This window comes from Typha latifolia, chromosome 15, assembly GCF_019914945.1.
Source record: "Typha latifolia isolate L0001 chromosome 15, TyphaL0001v2, whole genome shotgun sequence".
In the NCBI taxonomy this organism is placed as follows: Eukaryota; Viridiplantae; Streptophyta; class Magnoliopsida; order Poales; family Typhaceae; genus Typha; species Typha latifolia.
This window is the reverse complement of record NC_133100.1, coordinates 7,533,660-7,550,849: the sequence shown is the minus strand read 5'-3', so window position 1 is coordinate 7,550,849 and position 17,190 is coordinate 7,533,660. Positions and strand designations below refer to the sequence as shown.

At 35.2% G+C, this 17,190-nt stretch overlaps 2 protein-coding genes across 6 annotated transcripts; both read right to left on the bottom strand.

Annotated features, from left to right (window-relative positions):
- Positions 1-1,583: 1,583 nt before the first annotated feature.
- On the bottom strand, positions 1,584-10,685 carry LOC140801747 (uncharacterized). The gene is made up of 12 exons (XM_073157018.1): positions 10,357-10,685; positions 9,549-9,695; positions 9,321-9,435; positions 9,153-9,244; positions 8,902-8,999; positions 8,787-8,824; positions 6,257-6,492; positions 3,734-3,827; positions 3,456-3,646; positions 2,954-3,173; positions 2,399-2,566; positions 1,584-2,067 (listed from the first exon to the last, which is right to left on the bottom strand). The coding sequence occupies exons 1-12, from the start codon at positions 10,558-10,560 to the stop codon at positions 1,895-1,897; spliced, it is 1,776 nt and encodes a 591-aa protein (XP_073013119.1). The 5' UTR covers positions 10,561-10,685; the 3' UTR covers positions 1,584-1,894.
- A 511-nt stretch (positions 10,686-11,196) lies between these two features.
- LOC140802389 (CRM-domain containing factor CFM9, mitochondrial) lies at positions 11,197-14,196 on the bottom strand. 5 transcript variants are annotated; one of them, XM_073157901.1, is made up of 6 exons: positions 14,037-14,194; positions 13,446-13,624; positions 13,039-13,357; positions 12,441-12,842; positions 11,841-12,328; positions 11,197-11,708 (listed from the first exon to the last, which is right to left on the bottom strand). In XM_073157901.1, the coding sequence occupies exons 2-5, from the start codon at positions 13,550-13,552 to the stop codon at positions 11,888-11,890; spliced, it is 1,269 nt and encodes a 422-aa protein (XP_073014002.1). In that variant the 5' UTR covers positions 13,553-13,624; positions 14,037-14,194; the 3' UTR covers positions 11,197-11,708; positions 11,841-11,887. The 5 variants fall into 5 exon arrangements, with proteins under 5 accessions (XP_073014002.1, XP_073014000.1, XP_073014001.1 ...); XM_073157899.1 differs by adding an exon at positions 13,885-13,929 and having other exon boundaries at positions 11,197-12,328; positions 14,015-14,185; XM_073157900.1 differs by adding an exon at positions 13,885-13,929 and having other exon boundaries at positions 11,197-12,328; positions 14,037-14,183.
- Between the last annotated feature and the right edge of the window lie 2,994 nt (positions 14,197-17,190).

Sequence of the window (17,190 nt, the reverse complement as noted above, 5' to 3'; positions counted from 1 at the left end):
AGATGAGAGTAGAAATTGGGACGCTTTTTTAAACATTCTAAAGTCCGGATTCGAGATAGAAAGTTAAATATGATGTATAATTACGACAAACGTACGAAACCCGAGGTACCAAAATGAAAAATTAATATTCTCTGGTTATTTTCATATCACAACCTATATTTAACCTTATTGCAAATTCGCCCACTCAGATCGCATATTTATAAAACACTTGTATTTTAAAAAGAAATATTCTTTATTAGTTCTAAATCATCCTTCATTGTTTTTGCTATAATATTTTATTATGATTCATGCATCTAAGAAAAGAAAAATTAAGATTGAAACTGAAAGACTTTTGCCGTTAAAATTTAACTTTATCAAATGAAATAAAACGGACAGTGTGACTAATACTTTAACGTAGATAGAATGCATCCAAAACTAATAATAAACTACTAAATCAAAAGTTTGATACAATCTCATTTCAGTTGATGCAATATGATACCAGTAGAAATTAGAACTGATGGTGATTTTATTTTATGGTGTGTTTAGTTACTAGAAATTAAAAATTTAATAAAGTGTCTCATTGTACTGAAGTGATTATATTCTTTTAAAAAAAATGAACCTATTTTTGAAGATAAAAAATCACTTTTTTATTTTATTTTTTTACAACTAAATATTATAAGTAGAAAATTTATTAAAAGTGATTTATTTGTAAATATAACTGAAAATATTTATTATTAGTGGTTTGTAAATATAACTGAAAATCTTATGGAAGTTTCCTACCAAAGTCAATTTTGACTTTGATCAAGTCTTCCGGAGTCAGTTGGAAAATCAAAGGGGTGTTTTCTCTTTTCATGTATTACTGAGGAATTTTGACCAAACTAACCCCAAATATTTATTTTAGGTATCTATTACATTTCGAAACTTAAATATTTTTAATATTATTTTATTTGCCTAGTATATTTTGAAACTTAAATACAAAACTAAGTGTAAACTTCTCCGCCAGTAAGTAATTTTCAAATATAAATTATTGATTAAATCAGTAATTTATATAGAAATTTCGAGATCTCTAGAAAAAATTATTAAGTATGAGAGAAATTTAGAAGTCTAAATGTAAATGTAATTCTCCCTAAGATCATCTATTTTCACTCCTTCAATACTCCAACAATTTGGATGGATGCCCTTAAACCTAACCATTAACAATAAAAAGACATAATATATTACCTTGTAGTTGTTAAAAAAAATAACCTGAAATAACCATTGACAATAAAAAGACAATATATTAACTTGTAGTTGTTAAATAACCAGAAATATAGTCATACAAAATACGAACGTGTTTTAAGGGGTGCACGTATAAATAAAAGATTCATATAGGCAGATGAAGAAAATAGTATCAGCATGCTTCAACACACATAAGCAAGGCACCATCATTAGTAAGGAAAGCTTAGCATCCTGCAAGCAAAACATGGCCATGACCACCTTATCAACAGTTTTTCTATTCTTACCTTTAAATCATCACGGCCAATGATATGACCCTCAAAACTTATTTCTGAAGAAAATAAAACTACAATGCAATAACTTCACTAAAATAAAGAATACACTGGCAATAATAGAATTCTACCAAATCAATAGAATACTGACAACATACCAACAACTATGTTCATACATTTGAAGTAATGCTTTTGGATAAAGTAGAATACTACCAAAAAAATATCTTGGAACTACTCTACTAATACTGTGTTAAAACTGCTATCCTATGGTTAGACTGCAGTTTTAAAATCCATCTTAATTTAGCCAAAAAAATATTGCCCTAGGCACAAGATGGCGCAACCCAAGGAATGGGTTAAAGACATCGCACAGCAAACAAACTGGAAGTGTCTAATTCTCCTGACAATAAGCAAAATGGCTATTTCCAAGCTCAGTTGTTCTTCTTGTCTTCATCCCTAACATCATCATCTTGAGCTGCGGTTCCTTCAGTAATAGCCGTATTACTCTGGTCTGCATCTTCACCTCCGAAGCCATACTCGTTGACACGTTTTTTGTCTACTGGATATACCCACCTCTGATATAGGTATATCAAGAAAATAATATCTGCATGCACATATGAAAATGTAGGTAAATATCTCACAATATTTGAACTAGTTAAAAAGCATTATGAACCAAGAACAAATAGTTTCTAAGAGCTTTCTCTTCTTTTCCTTTGGGTGGGGTGGGGTGGGGTGTTTGGGCGAGGAAGGGAGGTATACAGGAGAAGAACTGAAGCTAACAATTGGCCAAGCTAGTCTCCTAAGTCCTAACTGACTTTAGATATAGTAGATGTTTCGGATCTGACAGTTATACGTGAGTAAATCTGAGGAGTTGGCAATAAAGTGAAAGGCGAACTGCAATGAATTAGATTATGATTGTGAACCAAAAAACTCACCATCTCGGAAAACAGATAGCCTATGCAGTATTGGCATTTTGATGACAAATGCAAAAAGGTCATCAATAATCGTGTTAAGAAACTTGTAGGTCATTTGTCTCCAAGGCATATGAGCTACGGACTTAAGTTTGTAGTTTATAAACAGCTGTGGGCACATCATGATAAAGCCTGCACATCATGAAAATGAAATTGTTACTATTGCATCATATACAAAATAAACTACTGCAGCAAAGAAAATTATCATGATGTAAGAGTCAGGAAAACTAACACAATTTTCCTGATTACAATGAAATTTCAAATACTCAAACAATATAAAACAAGAATGTACAGAGGTCAGTTCATTCTACTTGTCCACTGAGAAATGATGTGGTTAATCACATAAACAGTATGCTAGATGAAGATTATATATTGAAGTCTTGATCAAGGCGATTCACATTAGCTTAAGGCTCTACTAAATGTTGAGGTGCTGTTTCTTAACAATTATTGACAACCAAACAGATAGAATAAAGTACTTATTTAAACTATCATCAGGTCGTGCTACAAAGCTGTGCTTACCAAACATGTAGACGCAGCTAGTGAGAGAAGAAAGTATCCAGGAGTACCAGCTCTTGTGCCGCTCATACTTGAGAGAATAGATGGAAGAACATACAACGAGGAAGAAAAGAACATATGCCAAATATTTCATTGCAATATCATCATACTCCTTGGTCTTATTACTAGTGTATGAATCGCGGTCTCTGAATCTCAATAAGGGAATTCTTCCTCTTCGATCAATCTGTTGAAGTGAAATAATAGGGCAGGAAGTGATCAGAAGCACTACAATAGGTAAAAATTTCAAATCTCTAAACAACTAAAGCCATATTAGTTATACAAATAAAGTTGCAAAAATGCAGTTCCTAAATGAGGTTCAAATCTCTTAATTGTGGATAAACACCAAAAGTATGTGTAGATATCCATAAATTCCTCCATTTTATTGTGCCTCTACTTTTCAAGCCGACGAAAATCAACCCTGTCGTTGCCCCAAGAAGAAAAGAATTAAGCTATACAAGGAACACACCTCAATATGCATGGCTTTCCCAATTTTCCAGAACTCAATGCAGCAACCAATTCCAGAACTAGCAAGGATCATCCATGAAGTCTCATTATCAAGAAGGTAAAGGAACACAATGAGCTGACAAACGAAGCTCACAACAACTGATTTAGCAGATAATCCCTCCATAGACTTGTTTTTATTCCAAAATTGAATATCTGCAAAATGAAAAGTGGTTATTCCAAACTGTAAAAATTTGCAGTGATATTTGTATTACAATTGTGAACTTATCAGGTTGGACATACCATTCTTGAAAGCCAAGAAATCAAACACAGAATGTAGTAGAGAAACAATCATTGTTACTACCAGCAAGTATGGATTTCCTTCCAAGAACACCCTCTGTGACAGGAAATATTTCATCAAACATGGAAATTAAATTGCCAACAAGGATTAAAATAAGATATAAAATGCTACGAAAGGTTATTGCTCCAAAAATTAGAACCTAATATTAACAGAGCCTTGTCTCACAATTAGGTAACACCAGTTTCATGCATCCTTTTCCACAATTCAGTTATATTTCTGAGAGGTGTCGACCAAAATCAAGCTAAGGATCATCATATCTTTCTTTCTGGTTCTAGTCTTCATATCTTCCTCTTACCCCTTGTTTCTCCTTTCCCTGATATTATGTCAGTCCTTACTAGTTTGGAGTTTGCACTTGTAGTCCGATAATCTCCTCCAACCTGTATAAACCATCTTAAACGTATTGTCTTATTTTACCCTCAATTGGCATCACTCCTGACTTGCTATGGATAAATTGATCTCATAATCCATCTTTCATAGCCATAGGTCTCATAACATCCATCCATATCACCATTTGCATCTCAGCTGCACTGATTTCCTAAAGATGATTCCTTCTTCATTCATCATTTTGAGATGTAATAATTGTTGATCTGACATCCATTCCGAAAATGTTACCTTTCAGTTAGTTAAGGGGTACATGATGATCACACAACACACTCATCGATGTGTCAGTCGGCAAGGTTGATATGTATCATGCCTGTGGATTATCAGTATCGGTATGGGGGAGTATCTAGATACTCCTTCATGGCTACTCATCGATGTGTGCCATTAGAATTGAGCTATCTTACTTTAAAGGAACCTAATTTGAGGTATATTTCATCCCTTTTGTTACCTCTTTGTATTTTAGTGCTTGATCTATATAAATTACAGTTCAAATTTCAGAAACCAAAAAACATTTTCAGTTTTCCCCAAGTTATTTGCATCAACAAAGAGGATCTTAGAAATATTGGTGGAAGTCATAAGATTAGAATCTAATTGCATATGTTACACTAATATATAGTGTTGAAAGACTTTAATTTGGCTCCTAAAACCTATTTTAAGGTCCTAGAATGGTTTAGATTGTTTTTCAGCCTGTCAAGATCATTCCGTGTGTCAACGACACATCAGCACGACACATGCCAACGAATACACACTGTGCCAACCTTGGCACACCCCGTGCCAATGATCCTTGAGAAACAATTCAAAGGAGAGAAACTTCTATATGTTATTTACCGGTCAGCTAGACAGGATAAGTGATAGACAAGGATTTTTAGAGATCCCTAAGAGATAAGCAAGGTTATAGTCATAGTATTACTTGATTGCCTTGTTGGGGATAAAACTTAATTTGTTGAATTCAACAGAATTTACTTTCCCATGCTATCATGGAAAGGAAAAGTCAATGCGCAATTAACTCCAATCTAGGCAGTTACACAAATGATATTTTGAAATCAATTGCAACCACAGAGTTTGATAAAAAATTTGACAGTTCCAAAGTCCCTTTCCTAAGTATTCAAATGTTATTTCTCTAACTATCTAGCATTTTCAAAGCAATACCTGGTAGGATTATCATAATACCATACATCAATTCCTCACTTCATCTCATATTTTGTAACTTTAGTTTCAGGCACCCCACTTTTGTCTAACATGTAAGTAACAACTTCACCTGGATTATCTATCTCTAGGACCCACATGAATTTCCACCCCTTCTTTACTCTCATTCCATTTTGATCCTCGCAGCTATGCATTTTATATTTAACGTGTCCTGATTTTGCTTTTCCTTGTCTTAGAAAGTTCGCCCGTCTTTTGTAAGAGGTCTTTAGAAAACTTATCAGCACAACAGCTTCAAAATACATCTCAAGTCATATACAATTCACAACACTGAATAAGTTTCTTGGACTTAGATCTCTTGCATTGAATTACTCTATAAAATTTCAATCTAGAACTGTGGTGGTCCTAGAACAGAATAGCTGATCTTTTATAGGTTATCATGGAACCGTGTCAAACTAAACTAGAATGATACAATTCATATAAACTAAAATTTGAAATATCCTGCTTCACTTGCCAAGAAATAAAATAGACATAAATCCAACCAACTGAGTGCAAGATGAAGAGCAAATCTTGTCAGCTAACATTAGATGAACAAAAGATAAAAAATATCAGAACATATGATGAAAGAAATAAATGGGGTTTCCTCCAAAGCTAAAAGAAAGGATTGTTTTAAGTCAAGAAGACCATTAATTAGATGATATCCATACATCTAGTACTCTGAAGTGCATAATAAAGAGAATAGATTAGTTAATTTACCAACTATCATTAGAGCAAATCAGAAATCATAAATACATTGCAAATAGCCAAATTACTAAAGAGAATGCACATCCCTCTCCACACTAGTATATTTCTCTTGTGAGACTTTCTTGATTTAGATAAAATGCAATACAAAATCTTGGCCTTCTATTGCTATCAACCAAAATCTCAACATATAAGCATACCTTGAGTTCGTCAGCCTCGCCTTCAAGCATACTTCCATAACTACGATGAACCTGGAATGATTGTTCAATCTGTAGAAACAGCTGCCATTTTGTCAGGCTAATGGGACCCAGATCAAGGTTAAGGGGCAATTCTGTCACTGTGTCATTCAACTGTATCAATTTATCCCTCAGGAGCCAAAAGTCATTGAAGTAAATTGTAGGATAGTAGTTCCCCGTAGTAGGCTCCACATTCAGATCTGCATATCTAATGTAAAGGAAAACAATTTCACTTTGCTTTCTGTCACACTAGCTGTCATCTAAATGTGCAAACCTCAGTTTATTTACAAAGACAATTCTCACACAGATGGCAAACACTTCAGAGCATTAAATGCCAGACTGCCAGGTAACCGAAAAGGAAGAAATTTTGTGTTTTAATGAGGAAGAGGGAATAGCCCCAACTATCATGGAGAAACTCATAAACAGGATAAAATTCAACAGAGTCAGTTCTCCCAAATATCTCTTTCTTTGTGTAAGCGGATTAATTTCATCTTTCCTTTTCTATGTATATGGCTTAATGGGAAAGCAAGAGATGGTAATCAATTTCCTGAAGGAAACTAGAAAAAGGCAGTGTACAGAGAGAATAAGAAATCGGAATACCACTATACAGTTAAAAAAGAAAAAGAGAAAGTTATCAATACAAGGTTAACAAAAGGATCATATAAGCTAAATGATATATTGAAAGAGCTACCATTTTATCAGACCTAACAATTAGGAGGCTTAGAAGGTTATCCTGAAGACAAGGATCTACAAGATTTGACTTTTGAGGACATTACAACACTCTACAAGACCATCATCTACTTAATTTACAAGGATCTACAAGAAAAGATTCTTCCTTTTCATAAAGCTTCTGTTAAGATAGAACACCATGCTAGTAATTTACTCAAGGAACCATTTTAAAGGCTTCAACCTACGAGATTTCCTTATATAAGCAATCCCAGCATATGAAACACCAGTGAACAACAAGTATGAGAGTACTTCAATTTGAATGCTAAAGAACTCTGGAAGCATTATATGGAATCCTGAAGGTCTCTAGAATCTACATGCCCCTGGTTTGCTTGAAAATGAATCATCAGAGTATGATGGGAGAAAAATACACTCAGAGGATGAAATACACAAGTAAAGCGCACAAATAAAGTATAATAATCACAGGATGGTACTGCTAATGTCAAAAGAAGATAAGCAATGAAGGCAAGTAATTGATTGGTCCTGCTACCAGCATTAACCATGGGGATGCAAGTATAACAGGCAAGCTTTAACTGGAATTCTCAGATAAGGGCACCAAAATGTTAACCAAGACAGCCAACATGAAATACCTAAGAATGGGAGGAATCACTCCTAGACTAAACAGAGGCTGGAGGAAACAATCATTCACAACTAATGGAACTCCATAACAAGAAACTAAACTACAATGCTACTGCCATACATGCGCAACAGGAAGATCATAAAGAATATAGCAGTGTCAAAAGTCGCAAAGTGATTGCCATGGCATTCAGGGATGAGAGATATTGCTATAAATAAAAAATAGTTTGGCATGCAGAGTGCTGATTTCCAAATCAGGGGAAGGGACTAGAAACTATAGAATCTTGCTTCTGCACATTCATACTAAACCAGCAATCCTGGCATAGGTAAAATTTTGACAATGTGGGACATATTACCATGCAAGAAAGTAATATATGCTGAACTGAAAGTGCAAAGTAATAAATCAGCATATGCATAAGATGGTCTTGTGATATATGTGTACTACTTTTTTTTGACAAAAGGGATATATGTGTACTACTTTAAAGGATATGGTGTACACTCTCAGATCATATTGTTAGAAGTTAAAACTTCGGCATAAATAACTGAGAAGACATGAAATCTGAACAAATGGCAAGAGGTTGATCATAGAAACAGTATAGCTACATTGATATTGAAGATTAAAGTTTAAACAGTTTTAATTTTTCAAGCACCATAGCTTATTGCAGGTAGATAAAGAGCAAAATTGTATGAGTGCCTTAGGAGACTTAAGAGGACCGTTTGTGTGCTATACGAATCTCATCAAGGTAGGCATTTTATAGTAACATAATATATTCTCTATCCTAAGAGAATAAACACATTTTTTTTCAACAATACTTTGTCTCTGTTGACAAACAAATAAAAGAATAATAAGCAAAAGAGGTTAAAAATGCAGCTTCAACTTTTCATATTCACAAATGACAGATACGTATACAATGGACAGATGCAATAACCTCGAATTTGTGTATAATTTGTTCTAAAGTTAGATGAGAATAATATTCAAAGACCTTTTACAAGAACATATAGGAGTATAGTGGAATTGCAATGTCAAAAATATAATCAACTGATTGCAGACACTACATATCAAGAGCAGGCAAACCTTCAATAGTAAGTCAGCATTCTCCATGTTACCAGTAACAAAACATGACTAGACTTTCTAGATAATGGTCTCCGGGTATATATGAAACACACTAAAACTTAAAAAGTTTCAGGATACAGCCAATGACAGTTGGAGGAATATTATTATGGGGGTATCTGCATTAGAAGAAAAGGGAAAAAGTTAAGTAGGTATCACCAACAAATGAAAGAGATATAGCTTGTCATACGCATACCGGGTGAAATCATCTACAAGATTAATGGTAATATTTGGTTTCCAATATGAAACAAATTCTACAGGACCTTCATCTTTAACTTCCATCTGTATATCATCCTGCAACATGATAGCAACAATAGATTGAAAAATATATCAACCACAACAAAATAATGGGGACAAGGACAAGTCTGTTCCTTCAGAGAATCTAAGACATTCAAGTATGTGATAATGACTAATTCAACAATCAAATGCGAGAGAGAGAGAGAGAACCTTCAAAAGTGGTTCTGCTTCGGAACCCATAGAATCTCCCAGTAAGCTCCTCTTTTTATCAGCTTTTGACTTGGGCAAGAATGCCACAACAGCTAAAAGAGCGACATAAGCATAAGTGAAGAATTCTTAACAGATGTTACGAAAAAGATTAGAATACAAAAGTCTTACGATGTGTCCTCCAAAAGACAGATTTTGGCTCATACTCAGGATCATTAGGATCTGGAGGGTAACCAGAGCGGGCACAGAAAACATGGGCATAAAGAGTCCCATTGTGTTTCAAAGCCTAGATGCATTGATGATAAACTTAATATTAAAAGCAGATAAATATTTAGAACCAATCTATTGAGTTTAGGATAATTGAAGTTCTATATTATCTATAATCTACTTCAGTCATACCTCAGATGGATAATACTTCAACGAATAAGATCTGGTACTAGATGGCCCCCAAACAGCATAAGGAATGTTTGACTCGTGCCAAACAAGCGCATTCTCATTATTGAAGTCGTTAAATTTTTCATCTGCTGATAGATAGAGCCACATATCCTGCGCAACAGAAAATAATAACTATGAGGAGTATATTGGAGCATGCCTAGAAGAGAAAGGAACAAGAATAAACATAGTAAAACAGATGAAAAAGGAATTTTCCACAAATGACCGTGTGACAACCGATGCTAGTTTTCCAACTATCAATTTCCACCTAAAATTGGTGTCCAGAAATCTTCTATCATCTAATTTTCTCAGAGTGGTAATCAAATTTTGGGCCCATATCGGTAACAACCTTGAGTCAAGGAAGATATGAGTGAACAGGTTCTTTTGAGTTTCGACATTAGTGTCTTCCAAACTAACCAAAATGATCCAAGAAAGTCAACATAATATAAAATATAGAACATCGTAATCAAACGAAGGGCACCCCAACCAGCAGCATCAAGAACTACGACACAGGTCTATAATTAAGAACGAAAAACAAACAAGTTATCCACGACAAGTAAAAGAGTAATAAAAACACCCTTTGACCCAATCGATATATCATAAAATCCCTAGAAGTTTATCTGTGGAGGACTGAAAAAAGAAAAAGAATCAAACACCAAAAAATGAAACCCAAAAAGCATACATCAAAAATATCAAAGATCTACAATACAAGGTACTATTTTTTACAGATCGAAAGAGGGGAAACGGGGATCAGACGATCTAGGGCATCACTCACGAGGGGCTCGCCCTTGTGGAAGAGATTGGACATGAGGACGGAGGGCTCGGTAGGCTTCTTGGGGAAGAAGAACTTGGAGGCGAAGTACCAGAAGACCGCCATCCGTATGATTCCCGACAACGACTGCCCAAATCCACCTTGTTGCCGTCTCGCCGCCCCCGGTGCCGCCGCGGCCACAGCCGCCGTCCCTGCCGGTTCCGACATTTCCACCACCGCTTAGGATCCGATCCAAGTACGGACGGATCGAGAGATGGAGAGAGAGGGCGAAGCGAAGATTATATACGATGCTACCCAGAGAGAGGAAACATATAGTTTTTGACCTATAAATATCTTTATAGGTTAAGATTCGTCGTTATCATTCATCAGCAAGGCCACAAGGGTAAATGACTCATAAAAGAATGATTTGCAAAATAATTCTTCTTTATAATCCTATTAGCAAATATGGACCGAAGTATCTGTTACTTGCAAACCAGGCTACTTTGCCACTTTGGGCATTTTATAATCATATTAGCACCTTAACATTTTATAATTTAGACTCTTTTAAATGTCTGCGTACATAGATCTAGAGCAAAACCTTGCTCTGCTGCTTTAATTTGAAGGGCATGAGGCTCTTCTTTTCATCATGTCTTTTAATGACACCTTTAATCCCAATTAATTAACTTATACACTTTGCTTTAGTGGAGGCATGACCTGTTCAACTTGCTCAATTTTGGCCTTGATCAAACGTCAGCTCTATTCCATGGTTTGTGCAACAGAAGATAAGTTTCTGCAATTTCTAAAACCATATTATTTATCATCAAATCTCTCATGTGATCACTATCAACAGGGATGCCAATGACATAGCCAAGCATCTGAAATTTTATTCAATATGTTCAAAAAATTGGAACCAAATTTTGTTTCAGTAGCTATGCTCCATAAGCCTCAGAAACACATATTACCCTCTTTACAAAAGATCAATTTGATACATATTAGGACTTGTCTGGAATTCCTCTGTAAGCCTGCCTGTAGAACAAATAGATAAACAGCAATATATGACTAAGCCCTCCACATATTCTCAAGCTCCAATTTTGTGAGAAATAATACGAGAAGTATTGTGGAGGGCCCGTTTACTTGCTCTCTTTGCTGCAACCTTTTGTGCCTTCTGTTTCAAGTTCAAGGCCACATTTCTGGAGAAGGATGTAGCTTAACATTGACTTCCCCTTTCTTCCAGTTTTGTTTTGCATCTCACAGAGTATAGAGAGCAAAATGAAAGGACACATTTTTCAAAACCCTGAATGTTTGTGCACCTTAATAGGAAATGAAAATGTGCCTCTGATAATCCAAAGTGTGGAATTACAAAGTCCCAGTCTCACCTGAAATATTGAATTGCCAAATAAATGATCTAATCCCGTGAATCCACATTATCAAAGAAATGTCAAGGGAAAACCTAAGGATTTTGGATCAGATGCCAATGACCTTATCCATGCTAGATGTAACAACTATACCTTGTGAGTCCATTTCATGACATTGATAAAGAGTTACAATAGACTCATTAGTTTGGCACTTTGCACTCATTTGCTTCGTCCTCTAAATCCTCTTCAGGATCAGACACTTCCTCACCTTCAGAATCAACTTCAGCTTTTGTAAGCTCCTCATCATTAGAATCTAGTTCATCATCAGAACCAACTTCTGAATCAAAAAGATCTTCTGACGTATCATAATCAGTTGAGCAAATGGTTTCATCATCTAATATATCTCTAGATACACCACTAATAGTTGAACAAACCCTTTCTTCCTCCTGCAAGCGTGATCCCTTCACTTTCAAACTAGCAGGGGATTCTTTGTCATCACCATAAACTAAATCTGCATTCCGAGATTGTGGATCACCATAAAGTGTGATGTGTCGGTAATAAAGTTCAAGTTCCTTCTCAGATATTGCAATAAAGCATCGAACTGTTTCAAGTGACTGCTCATATTTTGATTTCTCAAGTGCCTGGAAACAGAACCAGAATACAGCATCAGTTCAAATTAAGTAATTTTTAGCTGAACATACAAGAATTCTGTTTTATACAGTAATTACGTGGTCAAAGAAACAAGCAGATTACCTTTTTCTTGGATAGAGTATCAATAGGTGACATAACTTCAGGTTGAACATAGTTCTTTCCTCGATAAAAGACTATTGTGTCATTTCCAATAATCTGAATTGGCACTCCACCACTCAGCCTAGCAATCTCTTTTGCATATTCCTGAACTTGACCTGGTTTGCAAGGTTTGCAAATAACCTTGACAGTCTCATGCTTTTTCCAATGCAAATGCATGTTAAGAATCACACCTCCGAAGATGCCTCGCCTTCCAACTGGCACATAATTAGACTTTTTCTGAGCCATCTTCTTTACATAAAACCGCTCCTCACCTGTCAATTCTTCTGGTTTTAGCATTGGACCCTGAATTTGTGATACTTCATACTTCTTTAGCTTTTCAACCAATAAGGCTTCCTTAAGTTTAGCCTACAATGGAAACAAACTCGTCATGAACATAAACTAATATAAATAAGTGACAAATATATAAAAAGCTAAAAACCAGTGAAGCTTATTGCCTCACTTATATGCATCTAGTTACTCTAGTATGACCAAAATGATGTTCATGATAGTCTAAAGAAACAAATCAAATAAAGGAAACTATAAGAAATTCAAGGTTTTCTACCTTTTCAATCTTGTACTTGATCCGAGCCTCAGCTGTAGGAAATTTCTGCTTTATTTTCTTTCCCTTAGGCCTGATACGCCGTGGGTCATTTCTGTTGGCTTCCTTCCTCTTCCTCTTCTCCCTCTTCCTTTGGAGCTTCAATCGCTTCTTCGTCAACCACTTCCTCTTCTTGGGAGGTTCTATCTCATGGGTTTCAAACTTTGGCTTCCCATCAGACAGGATAAGATTGACCTGCCCATAGCCCATACTCCTTGCAGCCCCTAGATACTCCCATGGATGAAGGGATTTTACAGTCTTATTACATGGAAAAAGATCAACCCTAATTCAACAAATAAGATATTGAATTGGCAATTAGTCATATAGAAGGAAGAGATGAGAATGAAGAATGTGGAACAAGGTGTTGCTACCTAAAAGGGACAGAGTGAGAAGAAGTTATTGCCCGAGAGGATATATGAAGGAGAGCAGCAGGAGTCAATTTTTTCAACCTCTGAAGCAAGAGGAAGCGGCACGCCATTGCTTGGTACCTATAACTCGGGAGGTAGGATCCATACCTCCATATATCGTGACCTTATTGTCTACAATTTACCTGATAAACAAAATGCTGCAAGATGAATTGAGCACACAAATTGAATGGCAAATAAGAATGATAAAACTAAAATTTGAGACTAAATTGAATCAAAAATAACAAAATGCTATTCTTATGATATGTTTTTGCAAACATCTATTAAATCAAAGTAAAACGCAACGAAGTTTTCTAAGTGAATAAGATAAGAGGCTCTTAAAGCTGGCATATTTCTCGATGAATTCCACTCGAAAAAGAGCCATCTCAATGTGGAAGAACCAAACCTTGCACAACGTATAAGAACACCACATTGAACTCCTCGATTTTTCCTATTGCCACGGGTATACTCCATTAACACGGCAGAAGAAATCCAGGTATTTCCTAGATTCTTTTGCAATTAGCATAAAATCTTACCCCTAACCATAGGGCTCGTTACCTTCGACCGTACATAAATACAACGGAGAAGAAGAATAGGCTCTGGTGGCGAAGCGACGACGGCAGCGCTGGAGACGGTGGTGGCAGTAGGGTTCCGGCGAGGAAGACGACTAGGGAAGAGAAAGGTAGGGATTGGACCAAAGACTACTGGGCTCGAGCACGCATTAAGCCCGAATCCGAAGGCTTTTTCGGGCTGGGCCTGGCATTAGGAATCCGGATCCCCGGTGGCCGACCCGGATCCGCTAGGAAGTTTAGGGTCTATTATAAATACTTTATTATTGGTTCATTATTGTTAAATAAAAATATTTTAGCTAAAATAAATCTTTTTTATGTAGACTAGTTTTGGCTTGAAGACAACTACACCATTCGAAGAGAAAAAAAATAATAATAAGCTCAAATTATATCCATATTAAAAGAAACATTCAAACTTCAAAGAAATCAAAATCTATGACAGATACGAAGAATCTAATAATAATAATAATAATAATAATTAAATATAAATTAAGATCTACAGTAGATACGAAGAACCGATCCGAAAGAGAAAAGGAATACAAAAATCCAGGGAGAGCCCTATCTTGATTTGTCAAAGATACTAAGCATCAATATAACATTTGAAACAATCAAAAAATGCACATAGTTTCAAATTTTATGGATTATTTTTGCTCTCTATAAAACTCACACTTTGAAGTCAGAGAGTGCAACAAAATATAAATAATGCAAATAATTCATTACAAAAAATACATGCAAACAAGTCCAGCACTTATTAGGACCAATAATTCCAAATATTTTAGATTCTATATATACTTTAGTTTTAAATTTCTTAGGATGGCAATGAGGACAAGGAAGCTCATACATTGGTGTCCAATGGCAGCCATATGAACCCCAAACACAAGGAAAGAGCCATGGGGATTTGTTTGGATTACATAATGTCTATTTTTAATCTTGTAGTCATACAAAAGAGAGCAACAAGGAATCTTCTTCTTCCTCATCATTTGCCACTTGCCAACAACATCAATATGACTAGTTAAACAAATGCCTTTTTTTTTTTTTTTAAATTATAAAATAAATAAATCACTATGCCCACTTATGTTTTGTTATTGTTGCAATTTGACACTCTCTTATCACCTTGCATAGGAGGTCAAATTGCTAAAAAAAAATTAAGAGTACTACTATAGAATCTAGTATTGTAATTTTAAAAAAAAATATTTAGATAATTTATCAAAAAATTATAAATAGAAGCAATTTCATAACCTTTGTCGTGGGCCAGCAGAAACTCAACTACTGAGCTATAATAGCGACCTGCATCAATAACATTTACAGTGACATTATAAAGAAACATTAGTGTTTTTTTTAATGAAAAAAAATCTAACAAAGAATCTCCTTTTGAAAGTATCAAAATTGTGCTAAGTCCAAATACAAATATGTCCAAGGAGGGGGCTTTCACTGATAGATAGCCGAATGTATATATAATAATAAAGACCCAACCACATTTAAAATAATGCCTCTCCTCCTCCAGGCCTGCTCCTCTGTTTCACACCAGCAATCAACCAAAGGCTTTAAACAATTAAACTAATGGAGGTGCCCTTTTTGTTTCCCAGCACTTAGACTAATGACTTGGACATCATCTTCTCCCACAAAGAGAGTGATTAAAACAACAACTACCACATAAAATAAACAAAGCTAATCACTATCTAAGTCCCAGGACATGGATTAAATAAAAGACAAAGTTGGGTCATTAGCATAAAGATTAGGCTCAAAGATGAGCATTCGATTTTCTTTTTCTTTTTTTAATGAGAAATGCTCAGCGTATCCTAAATCTACCATAACTCCGAACCTTCGCTGACCTAGAATGTATCAATCACATATATTTGATAATAAAAATTGGGTGTGTTTGGTCTTGTTATCAGATGCTAATATATCTACAAGGAAATATTAGATGTAGAAAATTTTCCATCATTTTATTTTCAATGCGTCTCATTCATTTGAAAATTAAATGTAAGACTAAAAGAGTTTTTACGGTGTTTGACAAAATTATTGAATTGAACAATGACTTTTAAATATACGTCGCTTTTTCGGTTTAGCAATTTTATCAATGCAACAAAACTTACATAGTTTTGTATTAAAATTTTAAAATATATTAAATGCAAAAAATTATATTGTAAGTAAGTGTTATATCACCCCTAAAAATGAACTATTTTTTATTTTATCGTATCATTATGTGATGATACATTGGTAATAATATTGATCCTGAGCATCCCAAAATATGATATATTGTACAACAGGTGGTAGTAATGGGAGAATTTTTTAGTGCTCTGCGTATCAAACAATGTACTTTAAAATATGAATTATAAATTTATTTACCTCAATAAGTTAGTAATTTTATTTAATACATACAGTAATTTTTATTAAACAAAATTGTTATCTCCAAAAGCAATTATCCTCACAGTATGTAGGTGGCTTTTATCTGTCGAGACCCACAGTGAAATAAGATGCAAAGGCAAAATAGAGTGTAACGGACGTGATCCTAGCAGTTCAATATGCGTGAGTACATGATTACTTAGCGTGTACCAGATGGGTACCGAAACATACTCACATGAAAGCTATGCTCATTAAATATACTATACCATTTTTTAATATTATTTTTATAAGTAGGTAAAATGTCATTTAAGACTATATTTTATTCTTATGAGCAAAGTAATTTTAGAAAAGAAAAATAAATAAAATTTATTTTGGGGGACATGGATTACGATAAGAAAAGAAATAACGCGGGAGGAACACAACGGTCAGGGGTCGGCGATCCCGCCCACATCCTCAGCGGGAAAGGATTCTCGAATCACAATCACGTAATTAATAAATTAAAGCTTCCGGTTGCGATATCCCTCGGGAGGAACGGAGCATTCGATCACGGTCACGGCAGATGATATGATGGAGACGCGGAGAGATGTAAGACGTTGGATGGGATGGTGTGGGATACTTATTGTGGTCCGCGGGGACAAAGAAATAGTACCGTGTCGCTCTGGAAAGCGAAAAGGGAAGCAACAGCGGACAGCGGTTTCGGCGGGGCTCCGTGTAGGGTCGAGCCGAGGCAAGCACACAAAGGAGAAATGACGTGAAATAATCTCCAAACTTACAAAAAACACCCCACACTTTTCTCC

Bases quoted from the DNA above. Each gene is read 5' to 3' on its own strand.
- LOC140801747 (XM_073157018.1), bottom strand. From the start codon at position 10,560: ATGTCGGAACCGGCAGGGACGGCGGCTGTGGCCGCGGCGGCACCGGGG. The intron at 3,828-6,256 runs GTATGCTTATAT...TTCCTGTCACAG, and splicing joins GCGAGGCTGACGAACTCAAG to AGGGTGTTCTTGGAAGGAAA. The intron at 2,567-2,953 runs GTAAGCACAGCT...CATGATGTGCAG, and splicing joins TAGCTGCGTCTACATGTTTG to GCTTTATCATGATGTGCCCA.
- LOC140802389 (XM_073157898.1), bottom strand. From the start codon at position 13,552: ATGGCGTGCCGCTTCCTCTTGCTTCAGAGGTTGAAAAAATTGACTCCT. The intron at 13,358-13,445 runs GTAGCAACACCT...TTGTTGAATTAG, and splicing joins TCTCACTCTGTCCCTTTTAG to GGTTGATCTTTTTCCATGTA. The intron at 12,843-13,038 runs GTAGAAAACCTT...TTTCCATTGTAG, and splicing joins TCAAGTACAAGATTGAAAAG to GCTAAACTTAAGGAAGCCTT.